This window comes from Siphateles boraxobius, unplaced genomic scaffold (genome assembly GCF_051911475.1).
Source record: "Siphateles boraxobius isolate OS27281-9 unplaced genomic scaffold, OSU_SipBor_1 65, whole genome shotgun sequence".
NCBI lineage: Eukaryota > Metazoa > Chordata > Actinopteri > Cypriniformes > Leuciscidae > Siphateles > Siphateles boraxobius.
The window spans coordinates 9384475-9403160 of NW_027509192.1; the positions used below are offsets into that span (position 1 = coordinate 9384475).

The 18686-nt window shown below is 36.0% G+C and overlaps 4 protein-coding genes across 9 annotated transcripts; 2 read left to right on the forward strand and 2 right to left on the reverse strand.

The window, feature by feature from the left end:
* Positions 1-7: 7 nt before the first annotated feature.
* uqcc6 (ubiquinol-cytochrome c reductase complex assembly factor 6) lies at positions 8-1269 on the reverse strand. The gene is made up of 3 exons (XM_077210734.1): positions 1159-1269; positions 525-684; positions 8-220 (listed from the first exon to the last, which is right to left on the reverse strand). The coding sequence occupies exons 2-3, from the start codon at positions 630-632 to the stop codon at positions 125-127; spliced, it is 204 nt and encodes a 67-aa protein (XP_077066849.1). The 5' UTR covers positions 633-684; positions 1159-1269; the 3' UTR covers positions 8-124.
* Positions 1270-1679: 410 nt separating this feature from the next.
* On the forward strand, positions 1680-6770 carry tdg.2 (thymine DNA glycosylase, tandem duplicate 2). 4 transcript variants are annotated; one of them, XM_077210735.1, is made up of 11 exons: positions 1680-1798; positions 2134-2206; positions 2436-2737; positions 2820-3013; positions 3667-3736; positions 3820-3955; positions 4287-4369; positions 4685-4779; positions 4863-5034; positions 5257-5379; positions 5459-6770. In XM_077210735.1, the coding sequence occupies exons 1-11, from the start codon at positions 1792-1794 to the stop codon at positions 5545-5547; spliced, it is 1344 nt and encodes a 447-aa protein (XP_077066850.1). In that variant the 5' UTR covers positions 1680-1791; the 3' UTR covers positions 5548-6770. The 4 variants fall into 4 exon arrangements, with proteins under 4 accessions (XP_077066850.1, XP_077066851.1, XP_077066852.1 ...); XM_077210736.1 differs by having other exon boundaries at positions 5464-6770; XM_077210737.1 differs by lacking the exon at positions 2134-2206.
* Positions 6771-7238: 468 nt separating this feature from the next.
* tdg.1 (thymine DNA glycosylase, tandem duplicate 1) lies at positions 7239-14260 on the forward strand. Of its 3 annotated transcripts, none has more exons than XM_077210740.1 (11): positions 7250-7377; positions 7952-8024; positions 9646-9812; positions 9905-10185; positions 10295-10364; positions 10978-11113; positions 11199-11281; positions 11367-11461; positions 11552-11723; positions 11882-12022; positions 13097-14260. In XM_077210740.1, the coding sequence occupies exons 2-11, from the start codon at positions 7966-7968 to the stop codon at positions 13231-13233; spliced, it is 1341 nt and encodes a 446-aa protein (XP_077066855.1). In that variant the 5' UTR covers positions 7250-7377; positions 7952-7965; the 3' UTR covers positions 13234-14260. The 3 variants fall into 3 exon arrangements, with proteins under 3 accessions (XP_077066857.1, XP_077066855.1, XP_077066856.1); XM_077210741.1 differs by having other exon boundaries at positions 7263-7377; positions 7964-8024; XM_077210742.1 differs by lacking the exon at positions 7952-8024 and having other exon boundaries at positions 7239-7377.
* On the reverse strand, positions 11253-18545 carry LOC143720858 (patatin-like phospholipase domain-containing protein 2). The gene is made up of 10 exons (XM_077210743.1): positions 18268-18545; positions 16570-16802; positions 16406-16471; positions 15352-15561; positions 15206-15266; positions 14996-15127; positions 14782-14902; positions 14635-14709; positions 13066-14553; positions 11253-12040 (listed from the first exon to the last, which is right to left on the reverse strand). Exons 1-9 carry the CDS (start codon positions 18452-18454, stop codon positions 14490-14492), a joined length of 1149 nt encoding a protein of 382 aa, XP_077066858.1. The 5' UTR covers positions 18455-18545; the 3' UTR covers positions 11253-12040; positions 13066-14489.
* Between the last annotated feature and the right edge of the window lie 141 nt (positions 18546-18686).

Consider the following 18686-nt stretch of genomic DNA (forward strand, 5'->3'; position numbering starts at 1 on the left):
TGTACAGTTTGAGTTAGAAAGTCTTTTATATGACAAAAGGAGACAGTACACATATAAATAACTTTATTCACAGAATAAAATAACTTTTCTATCATTTTACTCAGGCTTAAAAGAAATCAATGGGTCACTGTTTCTCAGACACAGAGTCTGTCTCTTTGTCTTTCAAGCCAAGAAGTTCTGTTTGCAGTTCTCCAGGCTTTGGTGGGACATCTGGAATGGTCTATGATTTAGGAAGGGAAAAAAAACTTTGTTTATGCCGTACATAATGTTTACAGTCAACATGAATTTAAAATTAATCTAATTTATTTTTATAATTTACATTCCTGGACTTAATTAGAACATGAATTGATGCATGTAATTCCCAAAAAATAAAATAAACAGTCAAGTAAAATCCCTACAGACAATATGTGAAATTACAGAAATAAAATTGGTTGCAAATAGCAAATCACATTTACAGACAAGCATCAAGGTTGTACAGACACCTAAACAAATTAAAAAGCACAAAACTTGATCTGGAAACTTACTAAGTCAGGACGGTAATACTGATGCACAACCTGTGCTCCAGCAAACATTGACAACACACTGGCTGCAAACATCCTTAGATATCTTGGCCAAGATACGCCTGCTGGCATCCTTAAATCTCAGCTGGCTGACAAGTGTTATGGCGATTAAGAGAATTTATACCTAAAGAAAGAAAGAAAAAAAAGTTATAATTTCCCCACTAACAGTTTTAGTATTTAAATAGGAAGGAACATTTTGGGTTATGCCATCCCATTACCACTATTTGAAAAGTGTAATTTCTATTTTAAATAATAATAACAATAATACATGTTTAGATGAAAAAAAATGTATCAACATTATAATAAAAATAAGACATTATTATTTTCATAGGTTTACCTTGCTATTCTACAACATAGTTTCACATGTTCAGTTGTAGCTTATTCCAATGCAACTCAAAAAAGAAATAATGTACACAAGCATTTCAAGTGAATATAAGTATTTTATCAGTCAATTTAATTACATCGGTTTTTGCTATAAGGTCATAATCCCTGCTAGCTATCTTAAACGAAGCAACAAATGAAGTATGTGCAATTGAATGACAACAGGATTATATTTCCTTCATTAAGCCGGATCAGATCAGGAGAATAATATACTAACCTTGTTAAGTTATAGTCGAAATAACATTACGGAGTGGTTTCGTTATTCGACATTCAGCAGTAAATGTTCTTGTTACATGTCTCACATGGTCGCTTTGGAAGTATTGTAAATCACGTTTATCAAGGGGTGTATTGAAATTAATTATTTTCCGTATTTTCCCTAAACAATTGATGAGAATTTGTTAAATTAATTAAATACTTTATTCTACACTTATTTGAACTGCAGTAATTTCATGTGTGCCATAAGATGCGTGTTATATAGACATGTATGAAGAGAAAAATACCACTTCCCTTTATAAATAATGGTATAGTCCAACAATGTGAAGCCAACCATTAGAAAACTAATGTTTTATTGTATAAAAGTGTGATGTAAGTTTAGCACGAATGTTTTTTTGTCATGTTGTTTTAAAACGCCAACTTTTAAATCGTCGTCTATAACAAATAAATAAAAATGTAAAGCTTTAAGTTCAAAAATATGTAATTGGATCAGTAGCAGGGACTTTTATTTTGAATCTAGCCTTTACCTTTGTTGACATTTTTACCTACACCGGCTTCATTCATCATGTGTATCATTTAGGTCGTATTTTTCTGAATTAAATACTGATATGTGCCAGAAAAGGTCTGAAGAATATATATGGCAGGTAAGATTCATAACCCAAACGCACGAAAATATATCTGTATGTAACGAAACGAGTTATTTTATGCTTGTATGCGTACACACACAGCTCTTAGTAGCCTATTGAATGCAATGAGCTAGTTAGCTGCATCCTAAAGTGTTGCCCATAACATGAGCCTAATTAGTCTTTAAAATATGTATATTTCTAGTTAAAGTGTATTTTATTTTATCTTGTGACGTTTAATTTATAAGCCAAGTCTAATGAAAACGGGACGGATGTAACAAAAGATCAAACAAAGGGAGGTGTGGTTTACCAGCTGGCATATTAGTAACATAAACATGAATATTAATCTATTAAAGTAAGACCACCAATTAAGATGGAAGAAAGGCAGTATTCATCTCTGACGGCCCCTATGGATTATCTTCAGTATTGGTAAGTTTGCCCAGCCCAAAAAGAACCCAAAAGAGTTCATACATCTTTGAAATAAACTAGTGATTTCTTTTTAAATGATGTGATTAACATTAACATCTCGACAAATGCTCTCAAAATGGGATATGATGGTGTATGTTAAATGTGAAAGCACTGACAAGGAAAGGGTCAGATTATTCCGAAGCGTATCAGTAAGTGCAGTGTTTCTGTCTTTGTAATTTTGTTTTCTCAGGTATCAGACCAGTCCCCAGCAGTACCAGCCGGAGCAGGTGCCGCAGTACCACCAGCTGGTTAATGCCACACAGTGCACTGAGAGACCCATGGAAGACAAAATCATGACTGATTTAGCAGTGCATCAAGATCCATATCTGGATCAACCTCATCAGCCTCACCAAGATCAATATCTGGATCAACCTCATCAAGATCGATATCTGGATCAACCTCATCAAGATTCATATCTAGATCAACCTCATCAAGATTCATATCTAGATCAACCTCAAAATCATCATCATCAACCCTCTGTCCAACAACCAGGTACAGCCTTTTCCTCACAGCCCTTTTAACTCGAATATTTCTGCAGCCCATTTGTACAACATATCAAATATCTGCTTTGCAGCCCCTCCGACACTGACAGCAAAAGGAAAGAAAAGGGGAAGGCCTCTAAAAGGTGAAGGAAAGGAAAAGACAGAAGCTGAGGAGTCTGCCAAGAAAGCAAAGAGGACGTTAGATCGGTTCAACGGCATGTCAGTGGAGGAAGTCATGTCTAGAAAGCTGCCAGACGTCATCACACACAATCTTGACTTGCTGATTGTGAGTTATTGGTTTATATAGACTGCAAGTTTGATCTGTATTTTATTTATTTATTCTATACATTTAATCCATAAATCATTTAAAATTGTTTATATACACACACACACACACACACACACACACACACACTCACTGGCCAGTTTATTAGGTGCACCTTGCTTGTACCAGTTTGGACCCACTTTTCCCTTCAGAACTGCTGTAATTCTCTGTGGCATTTTCAGCAACGGAACTTCCACTCGCTGGATATTTTCTCTTTTTCAGCCCATTCTCTACAAACCCTAAAGAATCCCAGTATATCAGCAGTTTCAGAAATACTCAGAACAGCCCATCTGTCTCCAACAACCATGCCATGTTCAAAGTCACTTAAATCATCTTTCCTCCCCATTCTGATGCTCAGTTTAAACTTTAGCAGATTGTCTCGGCCATGTCTGCATGCTTAAATTCATTAAGTTGCTGCCATGTTATTGGCTGATTAGATATTTGCATTTGAACAGGTGTACCTAATGAAGTGGCCAGTAAGTGTGTGTGTTTGTGTATATATATATATATATATATATATATATATATATATATATATATATATATATATTATATATATATAATATTTTAGTTTAAATTTATTTATTGTATGACATTTTTTGCTAATTTTATAGATCGGCATCAATCCTGGACTGTTGTCAGCCTTCAAGGGAAGGCATTATCCAAATCCTGGGAACCATTTTTGTATGTATTATTCAGCCGATTTCATTCATTGTTAAAGGTTGTTTATGTATTTATACTTGTTTTTTTATTTGAATGTCTTAAAGGGAAGTGCTTGTTTCTCTCCGGGCTGACTGAAGAACAGCTGAACCACATGCATGATCAGACACTACCTGAACGCTATGGCATTGGTTTCACCAATATGGTGGAGAGGACCACACCTGGGAGTAAAGACCTATCAAAGTAAGAGTTTAGCATTATCTGGGGGAAAATGGTGCGGATCACATTTACTGTTGTACGGCGAATTTTCACAGACGAAATCCAGTCATTTAAATTGAAATCCACGCGATTGGAAATTTCACAAGGCGAAAGATTTCCGCACGATTTCTGTCTTACGAATTCGCCGTATTTGACATTGGCTGAGCTTCATACATACATTGATACACTATTGAAAGTTTCGCTGACATTTCACAAATGCGATTGCACCTTAAAAATGTGTTTTTACCCTAATTTAATGTTAAGTCCTTAGAAAATTCTTGATGTGAGTACATTTGAAAAAAGTATTGTTTTGCAGCAAAGAGATCCGTGAAGGTGGCCACCAGCTTTTGGAAAAACTCCAGAAATACAGACCTTTAATCGCTGTGTTCAATGGGAAATGTAAGTCTTCGATTTGGTTTTGATTTAAGTCTAAACTCTCATTATACCCCCAGTTTCACAGACGAGGTTCAAGGCTAGTCTCAGACTAAAATGCATCTTTGGGCGGTTTTAACTGAAAGCAACTTACACTGAAATCTCTTAAAACGTGTCAGTGCCATTGTTTTGTCTCAAGATGCACACCAGTATTTTTTTCTTTTCTAAGGCACGTTTACAAAAGCTACTTAAATGTCCTAATTTAATTAAGCCCTAATCCTGGCTTAATCTAAACCCTGTCTGTGAAACCAGGCCATTGTGTAATTTAATCCTTTATTTCAGGTATTTATGAAACATTTTGCAAGGAGATATTTGGAGTGAAAGCCAAGAATTTAGAGTTCGGATTGCAGCCATACAAAGTGCCCGAAACGGAGACGGTAAGAGTTTCTTTTCTTGATAGTACTTTGAATTTTCCTGTTTAAAGTTGGATATTGATTAGAAATGAGGTTCTGTTGTCCAGGTTTGCTATCTGATGCCATCGTCTAGCCCACGCTGTGCCCAGTTTCCTCGTGCTCAGGACAAAGTGCACTTCTATATCAAGCTAAAAGATCTCAGGGATCAGCTGAAGGGAGAGGGGAAGACTCAGGAGATCCAAGAGACAGACTACACATTTGATGTGACTCTGGCCAAAGGTGAAGAGTTTCACAATTTAAAGTCGTCATGAAACGGAAGTTGTGATTTTGTGATGTATATCTGAGTGAAACGGCTTCTGGAGGGACTTGTTTTGTTCCATCAGGGATTGTTTGGATGGTTTTGGTTTGCTATGGGTCGTTCTCATGTGAGTGACAAGTTGTCCCGCTCTCGCTCCAGTAAACATGTTGTTAACCAAAGTCTTTTGTTATTGTTTATTCTAGAGGATGCTAAAAGATTGGCAATTAAAGAAGAGCAGCATGACCCTGAGTACGAGAAGACCTGTGCGCATGGATCGTGGGGGGATCCACAGCAAGCATTTGGAGCCCATCCTTCTACAGATACAGGCACATACATATTGTGTTCAGAAAGAATATGAACAATTTTATTTGTCAGGTGCTCGTAATAATTGTCAACATTCTCTAGACCAGGTAACGGACAACCGGTGGACAATGCAGCCGTTCGCAGACCAGATTCCAGACATCAGATGTAGTAACAACAGCCGAACAACCTGAGAAAAGTAGTTATGGCACAAAGACTGTTTGTCTACACTGCATGTACTGAGAAGGACCAACTAAACATTTTTTTATTGTTTTATTTAATATTTCAATATGTTTTGGCTATGTTCTTGAGTGATGATACTACGTTGTTACCTGGAATATTTAATGTATATGATTTGTGTGTGTGTGTGTGTGTGTGAGAGAGTGACAAAGCTTTGTTGCTTGAATGAATGTGAGACTTTCTGTTTGAGACATTTTGTGCCACTATATTTTTTTTATTATCTTTTTTAAGGAAACTTTAATTATACACTACTGTCCAAAAGTTTGGGGTTTAGTAAGATTTAAAAATAATAATAATACTTTAAAAAAAGTAAAAGTGACAGTAAAGACATTTACAATGTTACAAAAGATTTTTAATTTCAAATAAACATTATTTTAAACTTTCTATTCATCAAAGAATCCTGACAAATGTCACGGTTTCTACAAAAATATTAAGCAGTTAAACTGTTTTCTACATTGATAATAATAAAATATGTTTCTTGACCACCAAATCAGCATATTTGAATAATTTCAAATTCAGCTTGCCATCAAAGGAATAAATTACATTTAAAAAAAAAAAAATACAATTGTAGTAATGCTTCACAATATTACAGTTTTTACTTTGATTATATAAATGCAGCAGAAGAGGTGAGCAGAAGAGACTTCTTTCAAAAAATCTTACTGACCCCAAACTTTTGAATGGTAATGTATGTTGACCGTTTTGTTTAATTAGTTTCATATTTACTAAATTTATACATTTCTGTGGTATTAGGATTATTCTGAGAAGACCTAATATTTGACATGCACATGTATTTCAATTGGAGTATTTCAGTGTAGCAAATTGCAATCCATGACTGGCCTCGGGAAGAGGTTTATCACTGTGCATGCCTTCAATGCATGAATTTATATGGCATGCTCAATCCCACATTATGGTGCTTATTGAATACCGATCACTCAATTTACCTCATTTTGAATGGTATTTTTAGTCTTTTTAGAATTGTTTTGTTATTTGCAGTCAGTGGGCATAACTGTTTATTATCATTTATACCCGTTTTGTTGCATCATAATAATCCAGCTTTAATGTTGCTGTGAGAATTCTGTACTATGTATGTTATTCTGTAAGTTGTATTTTATTTTTTATATGTATGTATTACTAATGGAACTGTTTTAGGGCAAATAAAAGCAAATGGCAAAGCAAATATGATGAAACGCCATGGCATTGTTTAGTTATTGTCACAATTAAAAATATATTGGGGTCGAAGCAACAATCCTGTGCATGTATGTTTCTCTTTTCAAAACGAGTCTTGCAAAATGTTTTTCGTTTATTAACAGCAATACCATTTTTGTTATATATATATATATTATTATATTTGATTTATTTTTTTGACATTTGCTAAAAGGGAAAAGATAATTTATTATTTAAGCGCAGCCAATAGGAAGCTCGCTTTGAAGCGTTTAAATGTCACAGGTGACCGGGGTCATACTATTAACTTTAGAGGGGTAGAGTCTGTCATTGCCATACTAACATTAGGATAAAAATAAAAGCCTGGAATACGTTTTAAGTTTTTACATTTAGAATAATTATATTTATTATAAAATTATGATCCCATTTATTTCTTTTTAACATTAAACGGAAGAAATAGACATACTGTTCCCATTACACCCCCAGTCCTAGTGTTTTGGTTCGCTCCACTGTCAAATTGATTTCTAGCTGTTGGTCTCGTCTTTGTTGCTTTCACCGGTTTTGTTACTAAAACGAGAAAAATCAACATTTCAGTGGACTATCGTTCGAATCATATAATAACGGTATGTATTAATTTAACAAATAAGAGCTTAATTTGACTAATAACACTATGGAAAGGCCATTTATATCGATAGAAACGCGCTGCACAGTTAGCTAGCGACCATCATTCATTGTACTCAATGAATTGGCACACTAGGCCAGCGTTAGCCGATCATGCTAACAGTATCACATATATTGTTTTTCTTAACGAAAAATAAAGTATATTTTTCCGTTTATCTGCTGGAACAATATGTGGTCGCTAAATTTATTTAAGTTGGCAATGTACCGCAGTTTAAAGTAAACTACTGCCTGCTGTGGCAAAAAAAGTGGTGGCAAGATGTAACGTTAATGGTGATTACGTGGAGTGTTTAAAATCCAGCGCAACGAACCTTTTCTGATCTGGTTTATACACTTAAGGTCAACCTAGACTGGATATGTTTTGATATTCATTTAGGAATGCATTTTAGAGTTTTATATATAATTTAACATATTAATTATTATAAGTAAGCCTATAAAAAGGGCAGGTTATAAATATTCTCCTGTGAGAGTACCACTGAAATTGCTGTTGATATGAACACACATATTGATTTATTTAAGTAAATCCCGTAGAGATGGATGAAAGGCTCTATGGATCTTTGCCCCATGCCCCCTCGGAATACCTCCAACAATGGTGAGTGTCCCCCCATTTGTCATCAATTGGCGCCAAGATTAATTAAGATCCCACTGATTTTATGTTATAATAACATTCAGCACTTCAGTCTGGTTTTGAATGCTACTAACGGCAATGCACGAGTCAACAATAACAACAATTATTGAAAACCTGCCTTGGCGTTGCAACTTGTGTTTGCTTCTGCAATTTTTAACATGTTTATTTGCAGATCCGGGTTGCATTAATGAGATACTTTTCTAAAATTATACACTCAGTCTCGCTTTATAGAAATTGCTCCTATTTGCATTCAAGATATTTTCTTTTCTTTGTTTGACTGATGCTGCTTATTTCTGTGTGTCTGATAACTAATGTAGAAGTAGTAGTACTTATATCAAGTAATTAAACTATTTTTAATGGTTATTTTAAAATGTGAACATTTAAGTAAAAAATTGTAGTTATTATAAAATATATTATACTTATATAATTACTATTATTATTATTGTGCCATATGAAATTTATGCAAAGGTTTGAACTTTGAAATCAAAGTGGGTACAAATGTAATTTTATCTTTTCATGTTGTGTAATTGTTAAATAGGCCTAAGTGTTTCTTGTTGTACTAGAAATGGTGTCTAGTTATTAAACTATATTTAATGTTTATTTTACATTTATTTGATTAAAAAACTTTAATTGAATAGTTATTATAAATATATTTGTTTAATAATTAATAAACAATCAAAACATGATTAATAATATTATGTTGTTATATTTATGCAAATGTTTGCAATCTAAGTGGTTACAAATGTATTTTCATCTTCGTTTTGTTAACTGTTAGATGTTTCTTGTTGAGTGAAGTAATTATGCAAATAATACCTTATATAATTTACTTTACCTGTAAACACCATTGTTTCCACAGTGTTGGGTGTTATTCTTTAGAGAGTATAGATAAAGAATTTTGCCATTTATCGTTAAAAAAAATAAAGAAATAGGCTACGTGTAACTTAATTAACTGATTATCTATCTCTAGATTGCATATTGTTAAAGGTGCAGTAAGCAATTTCTGAGAAACACTGTTGATATTTGAAATCAACCCAAACATACACACCCCATCCTTCATTGCTCCGCCCCCAAAATGCACAAACGCACAATGCAAGAGTCAATGTCCCTTTATCATAGCTGAAGCAAAGCAAAATAATGTCACTACAGCCAACATTACAACAACAGTATATCTTGGAGCAGAAACAACCAACCTCTGTGTCCACTTTCAGGCCTTCCCACTTAGGTCTCTCCAGTGCTGGAAAGCTTTTCTAATATTAACGCTGATCCTAAAGCTCTCGCCTGTTCATAAAAACCCTTCTTTTTCCAGTGATATTCCTCTGACCTTTTCTCGTTTGTAATGTCTCTCAGCCATCGCTCTTTCTACAGTCTTTCTTCAAATCTCACTCTCTCTCCTCCCCCATCACGAGTGGACACACCCCTTCTGCTGATTGGCTACAAGTGTGTTGTGCTGCTCGGTCCGATCCACTCTTAACAGAATTTCTCAGAAATCGCTCTCTGCACCTTTAATTGTGCACTTGTAGAATTGGCCTTATTTTTTTATAAGTTGGACTGACAACTTCGGGCCCTATTTTTATTTTTGATATAGGGTTCAGTCAGCTCAGCAGCATCTGCAGGCCCTTCAGGCTCAGTATCCTCACATGGCTAATGGTAATGCTGGCTTTATGATGGAGGGACCCAGAGAGGATGGGGTCATGCAGCAGATGCCTGTACACCCAGAAGATGCTGCCCAACAGGCTGCTGCTGCACAGAAAGGTAGTTTTCCAGTGCCGTGTATTTTCTGCGAACTGAATGCAAACTCTCATGTAGCTTTACGTAAATCAAAGTTTTTTTTTACCCCCTTTAAGGACCTGCTAAAGGAAAGCGAGGAAGGCCGGCGAGCAAAGAACCCAAAGCCAAAGGTGAACCTAAAGCCAAAGGTGAACCTAAAGCCAAAGCCAAACCCGGACCCAAACCCAAGAAAGCGAAGGAGGATAAGGACGCCCCGCCTGCTGAAGGACAGGAGAAGATTGATGAAACCTTCAAGAAAGTCAAGAGGAAAGTTGATCGTTTTAAGGGCATGTCGGAGGAGGAAGTCATGAAGAGGACACTGCCTGACATCCTTATCCCCAATCTGGACTATGTCATTGTACGTTTTTATGTTTTTTGTCTAAAATAGGATGAAGAATGTTAAACCCAAAATGGCATTGAAGCCAAATGACTGAAATTAAGCTTTTTGTTTTATTTTTATGATACAGATCGGAATTAATCCGGGGCTGATGGCGGCCTACATTGGAAGATGGTTCCCTGGACCAGGAAACCATTTTTGTAAGTAGGCTTTAATTCAACTCCTCTTTAACATTTTAGATTATTATATTATTTAATTTGTATTATTGCTAATATAAATATTAATATATTATTACTATTATAATAATATATTTAAAAAAGAGATATTCTTTGATCAATAAATAAGATGATAATACAAATACAAAAATATTTTAATATAATAGAAATAATTTACATTAATAATATTATTAACCGTGATATACCAATTTGCTGTCTTATACTAAAATTTTAATAAGGAACGGTTCAAAATCTGCAATTTTGTCAACCCTTCCTAGTCATTTTAAACTGATCTTCAAACTATTATTATATTTACATTATTGTTAATGATATGACAATGTAAATATTAACATTTTCATTATTTAATATTATTTATTAGTAGTATTAATAACGATGGTTAATATTATAACATTTTAAAAAGTGGTTGTTTACAAATATAAAAAGAGGTATTTTATATTGTATTTATATAAATACAGAGGTATTTATATGTAAAGCATGTAAATAGTTGTTATAATCAATCAAATATTTTTTTTCTATATTATATTATGATTTTTTTTAAATAAATTGTTCAAAATCTCTAATTTTTTCAATCTTTAAGGGAAATGCCTGTTCCTGTCTGGATTCACTGACAAGCTGCTAAATCACATGGATGATCAGAGTTTGCCTGAGAAATACGGCATCGGCTTCACAAATATGGTAGAGAGAGCAACGCCAGGAAGCAAAGATCTCTCTAGGTGCGGGATATAATCACGCTACTTTCATTCATGACTGAAAGCGATGATGTTCTTCTAACCTGTTTTGCCTGTCACCCTTCTGCAGCAAGGAACTTAGAGAAGGTGGTAAAATCTTAGTGGAAAAAATAAAGAAATTCAAGCCACTCATAGCGGTTTTTAATGGGAAATGTAAGTTTTTCACCACAGATACAGAACGTGAAGAATACAACGGTTACAAAGACGTGCATTCAACAATTACTTTTAAATCTTTCAGGTATTTATGAAATGTTCTGTAGGGAGATATTTGGGAAAAAGCCCAAAACACTACAGTTTGGCCTACAGCCTAACAAAATTCCTGATTCTGAGACGGTAAGAAACCTTTTTTTGGTTCATTGCACGATAAAAGCAAAACTCTTATCAAATTTGAGTTATATGCTGCATACTGCTGCTTTTCCGTAGGCGTTGTACCTAATGCCGTCCTCCAGCGCCCGCTGTGCTCAGTTTCCTCGTGCTCAGGACAAAGTGCATTTTTACATCAAGCTCAGAGAACTCCGAGATGAGCTGAAGGGTGTGATCAAGAGCAATGAGGTCGAGGAAGTCAAATATACCTTTGATCTCGGCCTGGCCAAAGGTACATACAGAACTTTTATGATTGCTCTTCTTTTCTTAATCATATTATAAGTTGGCCAAAGGTACAGAACTTTTGCGATTGCTCTTCTTTTCTTAATCATATATAAGTATGTACATACAATTATGGACTGTATTTGACCACTTCCCTCTCTCTTACAGAGGACGCAAAGAGGATTGCCGTCAAGGAAGAGCAGTATGATCCTGGTTATGAGGCTGCTTTCGGAGGAGCTTATGGAGAATCAGCACCTGAAGGGGGCCAGAGCAATGGATTTTGTAACTTCTCCACACCGGAGGAGACAGGTTGGTATCAGCTTTCTTCTGCGGAAAACAAAAGAAGATTTCTTTGAACCATTTTTGTCTTTCATTCGGACATACTACTTTTGTTACATACAGTTTTTCGCCTGATATAAAGTAGGAAATTATGCCATTTCGAATGCAGCCTCTCAGTCTGTCTAGACTCTAGAGCGAACGTGAGCTTCTTGCTTATAATAAACCCATACAACGAATGTTCACCGGGTGCATTTTTTGACATTGTGCTCCACAACTGTTTCGAGGCTGTCTACACTGGACTCAACAAAATAAACAATATAAATGAGAACCTTTGTCTTTCTGAACGGGTGCATGATGATGCTATATGTTATTGAAGTGTTTATTGTAGCGCATGGCATCACAATGCCCTGTTCACTTTTTGTTCATGACCTGTTTTTTCTTTCAAGGTCTAATTTCAGCGAATTTCCGCTTGCACTCCTTTACCCAAAACTGAATGTCTTTTCCCAAACTATAATCAGTGGCTTCCGGCAATGGGCGTATTCACGTACACCAGAGTCTAATTTCGGCAGGAGGGTGACCTCTGACCTGACCCGACATAGGACGTAGCTTCTCTTCTCTTCGAAATCCTCCGCCATTTTCCTTTCTCGATTTAGACTTCTAGTTTGTGATCGGCTTTTTGTTTTGCTCTATCCTCAGCACTTCCGCGTTCATCAGTTCTCACCTGAGCTTACGCTACGCCACCGTCATATATCCTACATCATACGTCGGGTCAGAGGTCACCCTTCCACCGGAACAGCCAGTCCCGGAAGCCAGTGATTATAGTTTATAAAGTTTAAAATATGGATATTTTTCCATTGGTTCTCCCCCATCCCCATTCTACCTCAGATTCCGTAAAATTGCTTCAGCTTTGCTTTTTCAGTCCGGAAGAACGAAATTGCTCTGATAAAGGCAAAAATAACCAATATCCACTTATTGATCAAATTAATGAGTGCTTTTAATGTTTTCAAAAAACTTTTTTGGGGGTTTCATTGCCCTTTAAGAGAATGTATTTTAATAAAAAAATCATGCTTTACCTTTAATATCGATTTCTGTTCCAACCTCCAGCCAACACAGCCGAGAAGGCGCCAACGAATCCAAACGCTGTTAGCCAAGTTCAGGACGGTCAGTGGATGACGCAGTCTTTCGCCGATCAGATCCCAGACATCGGCAGCTCCTCTCAAACCCAAACCTGGGGTGTATGAGGACGGACCATGGCGAGGGACTTCAGATGAAGCCTGTCGGAGGAGTTCCTGTGTTCTTCCAGAGATGCTGTGCCTCCTATCTTCTCAGAATCAAACACAGGAGTCTTAAAGTGCGCTGGTGTCTTTCTCCTGTGCGCTGCTGTGACGACTGTTACAATATAATTTCAGGAAACGTTTTGAGGAATCACAGTATCATACAAGGTGGCCCAACTTGCACAAGGAGAATCCAATGGCTGCTACGCTTTTAAAGAAACTGTACCTCTGAACTTCAATTGGGGGCCTTTGGGATCTCGAATGCCTCTTTAGTAAAGAAGAGAACTGTTTTGCAATGAATTTCAATTAGACCTTTTAGGAATTAGCATTTCTATGGAATTGTAATATTTACTCATCTTTTACATTTAATGGTTTAGAGTCATTGATGTTACTTTCAGTAGTGTAGTGTACGAGGTTCTGAGCACTGGTTTATTGCATTATGTGATATCAGGGACTGATACTTGATTTGTTCATAAGGAGCATTCACTATTCTTATTTGATATTTTAGATGGGACGTATTGTTGTCTGTTTCTGTAGTAATATTTTAAGTTTTAACTACCCAATTTTTTTTTAAAGTGTAAATTTTAAAGATCATACTGCCAAATCTATAAGGATAACATTTAAACAATGTTTTGTTACTATCATCATGTGACAAATTAGGTCTTTTTACATGTTCCGGATCCCGGATGCAGCCATGATGGTTTTAAGAACTTGTATGATGCCACTGCAAGATAAATTATTGATGATTGTAAATGTCTTTAAATGTTTTCCTTATGAGGAAGCTTCAACATCACTGTTTTAAAAATGCACACAATCACCTCTCCGCCTTCAATACTGTAAAATAGAATACAGTGTGACCATTTATACAAATGAAGATGGCTGAACTAATCTTGAGCATGCTATAATTTATGGAATTATCCACAAGCTCTTATTTGGTGCTATTTTTGACTCCTGTAAACATCTTTTTTTGTTCATTAAAATACAATTATCCTGATTCTACTTGTGCACATGTATTTCTCTATTAGTATTTAGTATTTTATACAATATATTAGTGAGAAGAGCTTGTAAACTGGTAGAAAACGTGTAAGTCTATCAACATTGTAAATGATCTGTAATCTTTAATTTATAGGCCATTTTAGTGGTGTGATTACATTCAAATCATTCAAAAGGGTATTGATTTTTATTTTTTATTCAAAATAATTGTAAATAGTAATTCGCGCAGGTCAGTGAGTTCGGTTTGAAGGTGAGGGGTCTTGAAGAGTTGGACATTTCTGTGAATGTAAATACCTGAAGGCAGAAAATTAGATCCTTATTTAGATCCATCACACTTAATATTTTGATTATTTGTATATGTAATATCTTTCAAACCTTAAAGCTCTCTTCCATATTCGTCCAATCATTCCCATTGTCATCTTACACATCTCTGGAGTCCACTCAGCAAGTCTAAATTCCAGTTAGAATCTTAGAATAAAATTAAAAGACTTGAATATTTAATTTTACTCGTTTTTGATATACCTTAGAAGGATGATGTACACCATCTCCACTGGCAGAATACACCACATTAGACAAGAAACCAGTTTCACTGAGAAAGGACATCGTATTTCTTCATTCTCCATCATGCTAGACTTGCAAAACACTAAATGGGGTGAAAAATAGATACATTTCTCCATGTATAATTTTCCAAATTTATGAGTTCATGGTGTCAGATGTCAGTTATTTGTTGTCTTACCTGTCTTGATGGATTCTGGAAGGATACTTTTAGAATTCCCAGTCACTGTTGGCTTGTTTTCACTAATATATTTCTTAGATGTTGGAATATGATCCCGTAATTCTGGCAATGGCGACCTGAGCTTCAGGAGTTCTGGTAATCAAAACAAAATTGGATCTAAACAGCCACACAACTACCCCAAATATCTCAGGAAGAGTGTAATCTACTCACTATATTCTTGTAAAAAAAGGAAAGCATCCTTATATCCATTTTGACACATCTCAGCCAAGACCTTATGAATTACCAAAAGGGTATGTGGGCGTAAGTACGGATTTGAAAATGTACCAAGATAATTAAACATAAATGCAAAAATGTACCTCTGGTTCTGGAGGGAAAAATGCAATAACCACTCTTTGTGCATTAATGAAGCTGATATGAATGCTGACGTTATTGTAGTATATTTCATGGAAGTAAAAAGGGTTGCCGTAAGGACTGATGTCGCTCTCTCCAGAAAAAGGGGAGATTGTGATTGTTTCTCTCAGACTAGAGAAAGGCATGTTATCACTCAATGCTCCGTCTACATACCTCTGAAAGCAGATAAGATGGGAAAAGAAGTTACTTTTTTTTTTATAAAACTTACAGAATTGAAAAGAGGCACTCCTTCAGACAAGAAGTGGATGACGTGTATTAAAGGGGCCATATTTATACTCTGGTCACACGGGTCATACCAGCAGTGATGTCATAGGCTGTCGCCAGCCAATGTAATTGTTGTTTTGACACATGCTTAAGACACCAGTGATTCCCGAGGTATTCCCCATTAGCATCCTAGGATGCAGTGTCTCGTTCCCTTAGGGAACCATGGTTACACTCGTAACCCGAGACATTTTATCTTAGTAACTCGCCTGTTATATATGTAAGCTTGTTTCTGCCACAGAATTAAAAAAAAAATGTAAAAGATAATTGCAACTTTTCATCTCACAATTGGGAGTTTACATCTCGCAATTGTGAGCTTATTCGAATTGTGAGATATAAATGTGCAATTGTGAGTTATAAAGTAAAATTCTGAGGGGGGAAAAGACTTAGTTTGACTTTTTTTTCTCAGAAATTCAAATTTATATCACATAATTAGAATTGTGAGACTTAAAAAAAATCACAATTATTTTTTTATTCAGATAGTTATCAGACACTTTCGCTCATCGAATAAAAGGTTTACTGCTAATAGCTCGTTTTCCTATTTCCATGTTAACAATGGGTACATTTTCTAATGCGTGATACTGCATTCACACCGCTACGTGTCAGTATAATATCAAGATAATAAGGCCAGCAAAACATTAAAACTAATAAAAAATTGAGTGAGTACACCTTTAATTGAAAAACTGCAAGCAATTTTATCACAACATTACAGTCAAAAGTCTGTGTTTGGCTACGTACTATTCCATGATAGCTTGGAGGCATCACACCACAATACAGTGGATAAAAGCAGCTACAAATCAGAGCCTGCAGACAGGGAGCAAATTGTAAATCATTAATCCTCATGAATACTTATCTATTCATCAGGAAACAAACGCCATTGTCAACAAGGTAGTTGAGTTCACCTGAATGAGATCTTCTTTACTGTCAAACTCAGACACCAACACATTTGTCCCATCTGACACTCGAGTGAGTGACACATACAGCCGTCCATTGGCGAGGAGGTGGGCGTCATCGGGCAGGTCTCTGCTTAAGAAGTTTCGTACTATCTTCAGTAGGTTGAAGGAGGGATGCACAGCACCCAGAGTGCCTTTCCGAGCCTCTCGGGACATTTCCAGCAAATTTTCACAGCATTTGGCTTCAAAATTGAATATCCTTTATGACCACGAATCAATATAAAAGTAATCAAAATGAAATACATGGGGGTGGGATTCTATCTTTAATGATTTGGATTTTAAAACTACAACCCCAAATCAGAAAAAGTTGGGACATTTTGTAAAATGCAATAAAATCAAGAATCTGTTATTTGTTCATTCTTTTTAACCTTTCTTTTTTTAGCTCCTTTTCATGATGGGTCATACATTTTCCATAAGAGACATATCTGGACTGCAGTAAACAGGCAGGCACATCCCTTCTATTGTGCAGAGTGTCTAGAAACCACTCAGTTTTAGCACGTGCAGAATGAGGCCTGGCATTGTCTTGCTTCCCAGGAAAGATGTCATCTTGATGGCAGTTTATGTCTCTGTACAATCCAAATATATGCCTCGATGTCAATGGTACCTTCACAATAATGCAAGTTACCCAAACCGTTTGCAATGATGCACCTCAATACCAGCACAGATGTTTGCTTTTGCACCTGTCGCTGGTGAAAGTCTGGTTGGTCCCTTTCGTCTTTGGGACTGAGAACTCGGTGTCCATTTTTTCCCAAAAACAAGCTGGAACATGGACTCATCTGACCACAGCACACATGTCCACTGTCTTCTAGACCATCTGAGATGAGCAAAGGCCCAGAGAACTCGCCGGCATCTCCACATAGAACTGATGTAAAGCTTTCTCCTTGCGTAACAGAGATTCAAGTGGCATTTCTTAATGCAGAGTCAGACTGTGTTCAGTGAAAACGGTCTTCCAAATTACTCATGAGCACATGTGGCTGTATTTGACAGATTAGCATGATGGTATCTTGTGCAATGCCATCTGAGGGCTCAAAGGTCACGCACATTCAACAGAGCTCTACTGCCTTACCCAACACAGACTGAGATTTCTCTGGATTCCCTGAATCTTGTGACAATATTATGTATGGAAGATGATAAAAGGCAGAAATGCTTTGCAATCTTGCATTGAGAAATTTGATTTTTTAATTGTTTGACAATTCTCTCAAGGTATTTGGCACAAAGTGATGAGCCATGACCCATCTTTGCTTAAAAAGACTGAGAAGCACTTTTACACCCAAACACGATACCCTCAACTATTACCAATTCACCTGCTCATTGTGGACTGTTTCAAAAGAGTCGGATAATCTAATTTGGATAATCTTTTCACTTTTATTTTGTCTCTGTCCCAACTTTTTTGGGGTGTGTTGCAGCCATCAAAATCAAAACGTGTTCATATTTACAAAACACAATTATGTTGGTCAGTGAAAACATTGGGAAACTTTTCTTTGTACTTTTGTCAGCTAATAAACAGTTAAATAGAATGAACAAATCACAGATTCTTGATTTTATTGAAAGATTTTTCTAATCCATGACAAGTGGCTTCCACACAACGTTTTTTATCTTTTACAACTTTCGGGTGTTTATAAAGCACAAATTATTGTTAAAACTTACCGGGAGACATTTGGCATGCTATCACTGCAGCCATGAGAGCACCAGATGAAGCCCCACAAATCTTTGTCACCCCCTTAAGAAGAAACTGGGCCCGTTCGAATAAACAGCTATATACTCCACAGTAGTAAGCCATCAGAAATCCACAGCCGGCAAAAGAGATATTCCATTCTTTAGCAGACTCCTGCATGTTTTTCAACACACTGTATAAATCCCTGAGGTTACGCGGAGCAGGTGCTATAAATAATAAGTCTAAATGAGTGGCCAGCCATAAGCACGTATCTGGCAATGCTCTACTATTGCGAAACAGAGTGTTGCAATCCGAGGGATCAGAGGGGAAAACAACATTGCTAGTGATTTTCTTATCAAAACATTAGTGATCTTGAAAGAATAATAATAATTTAAATAATAATAATAATAAT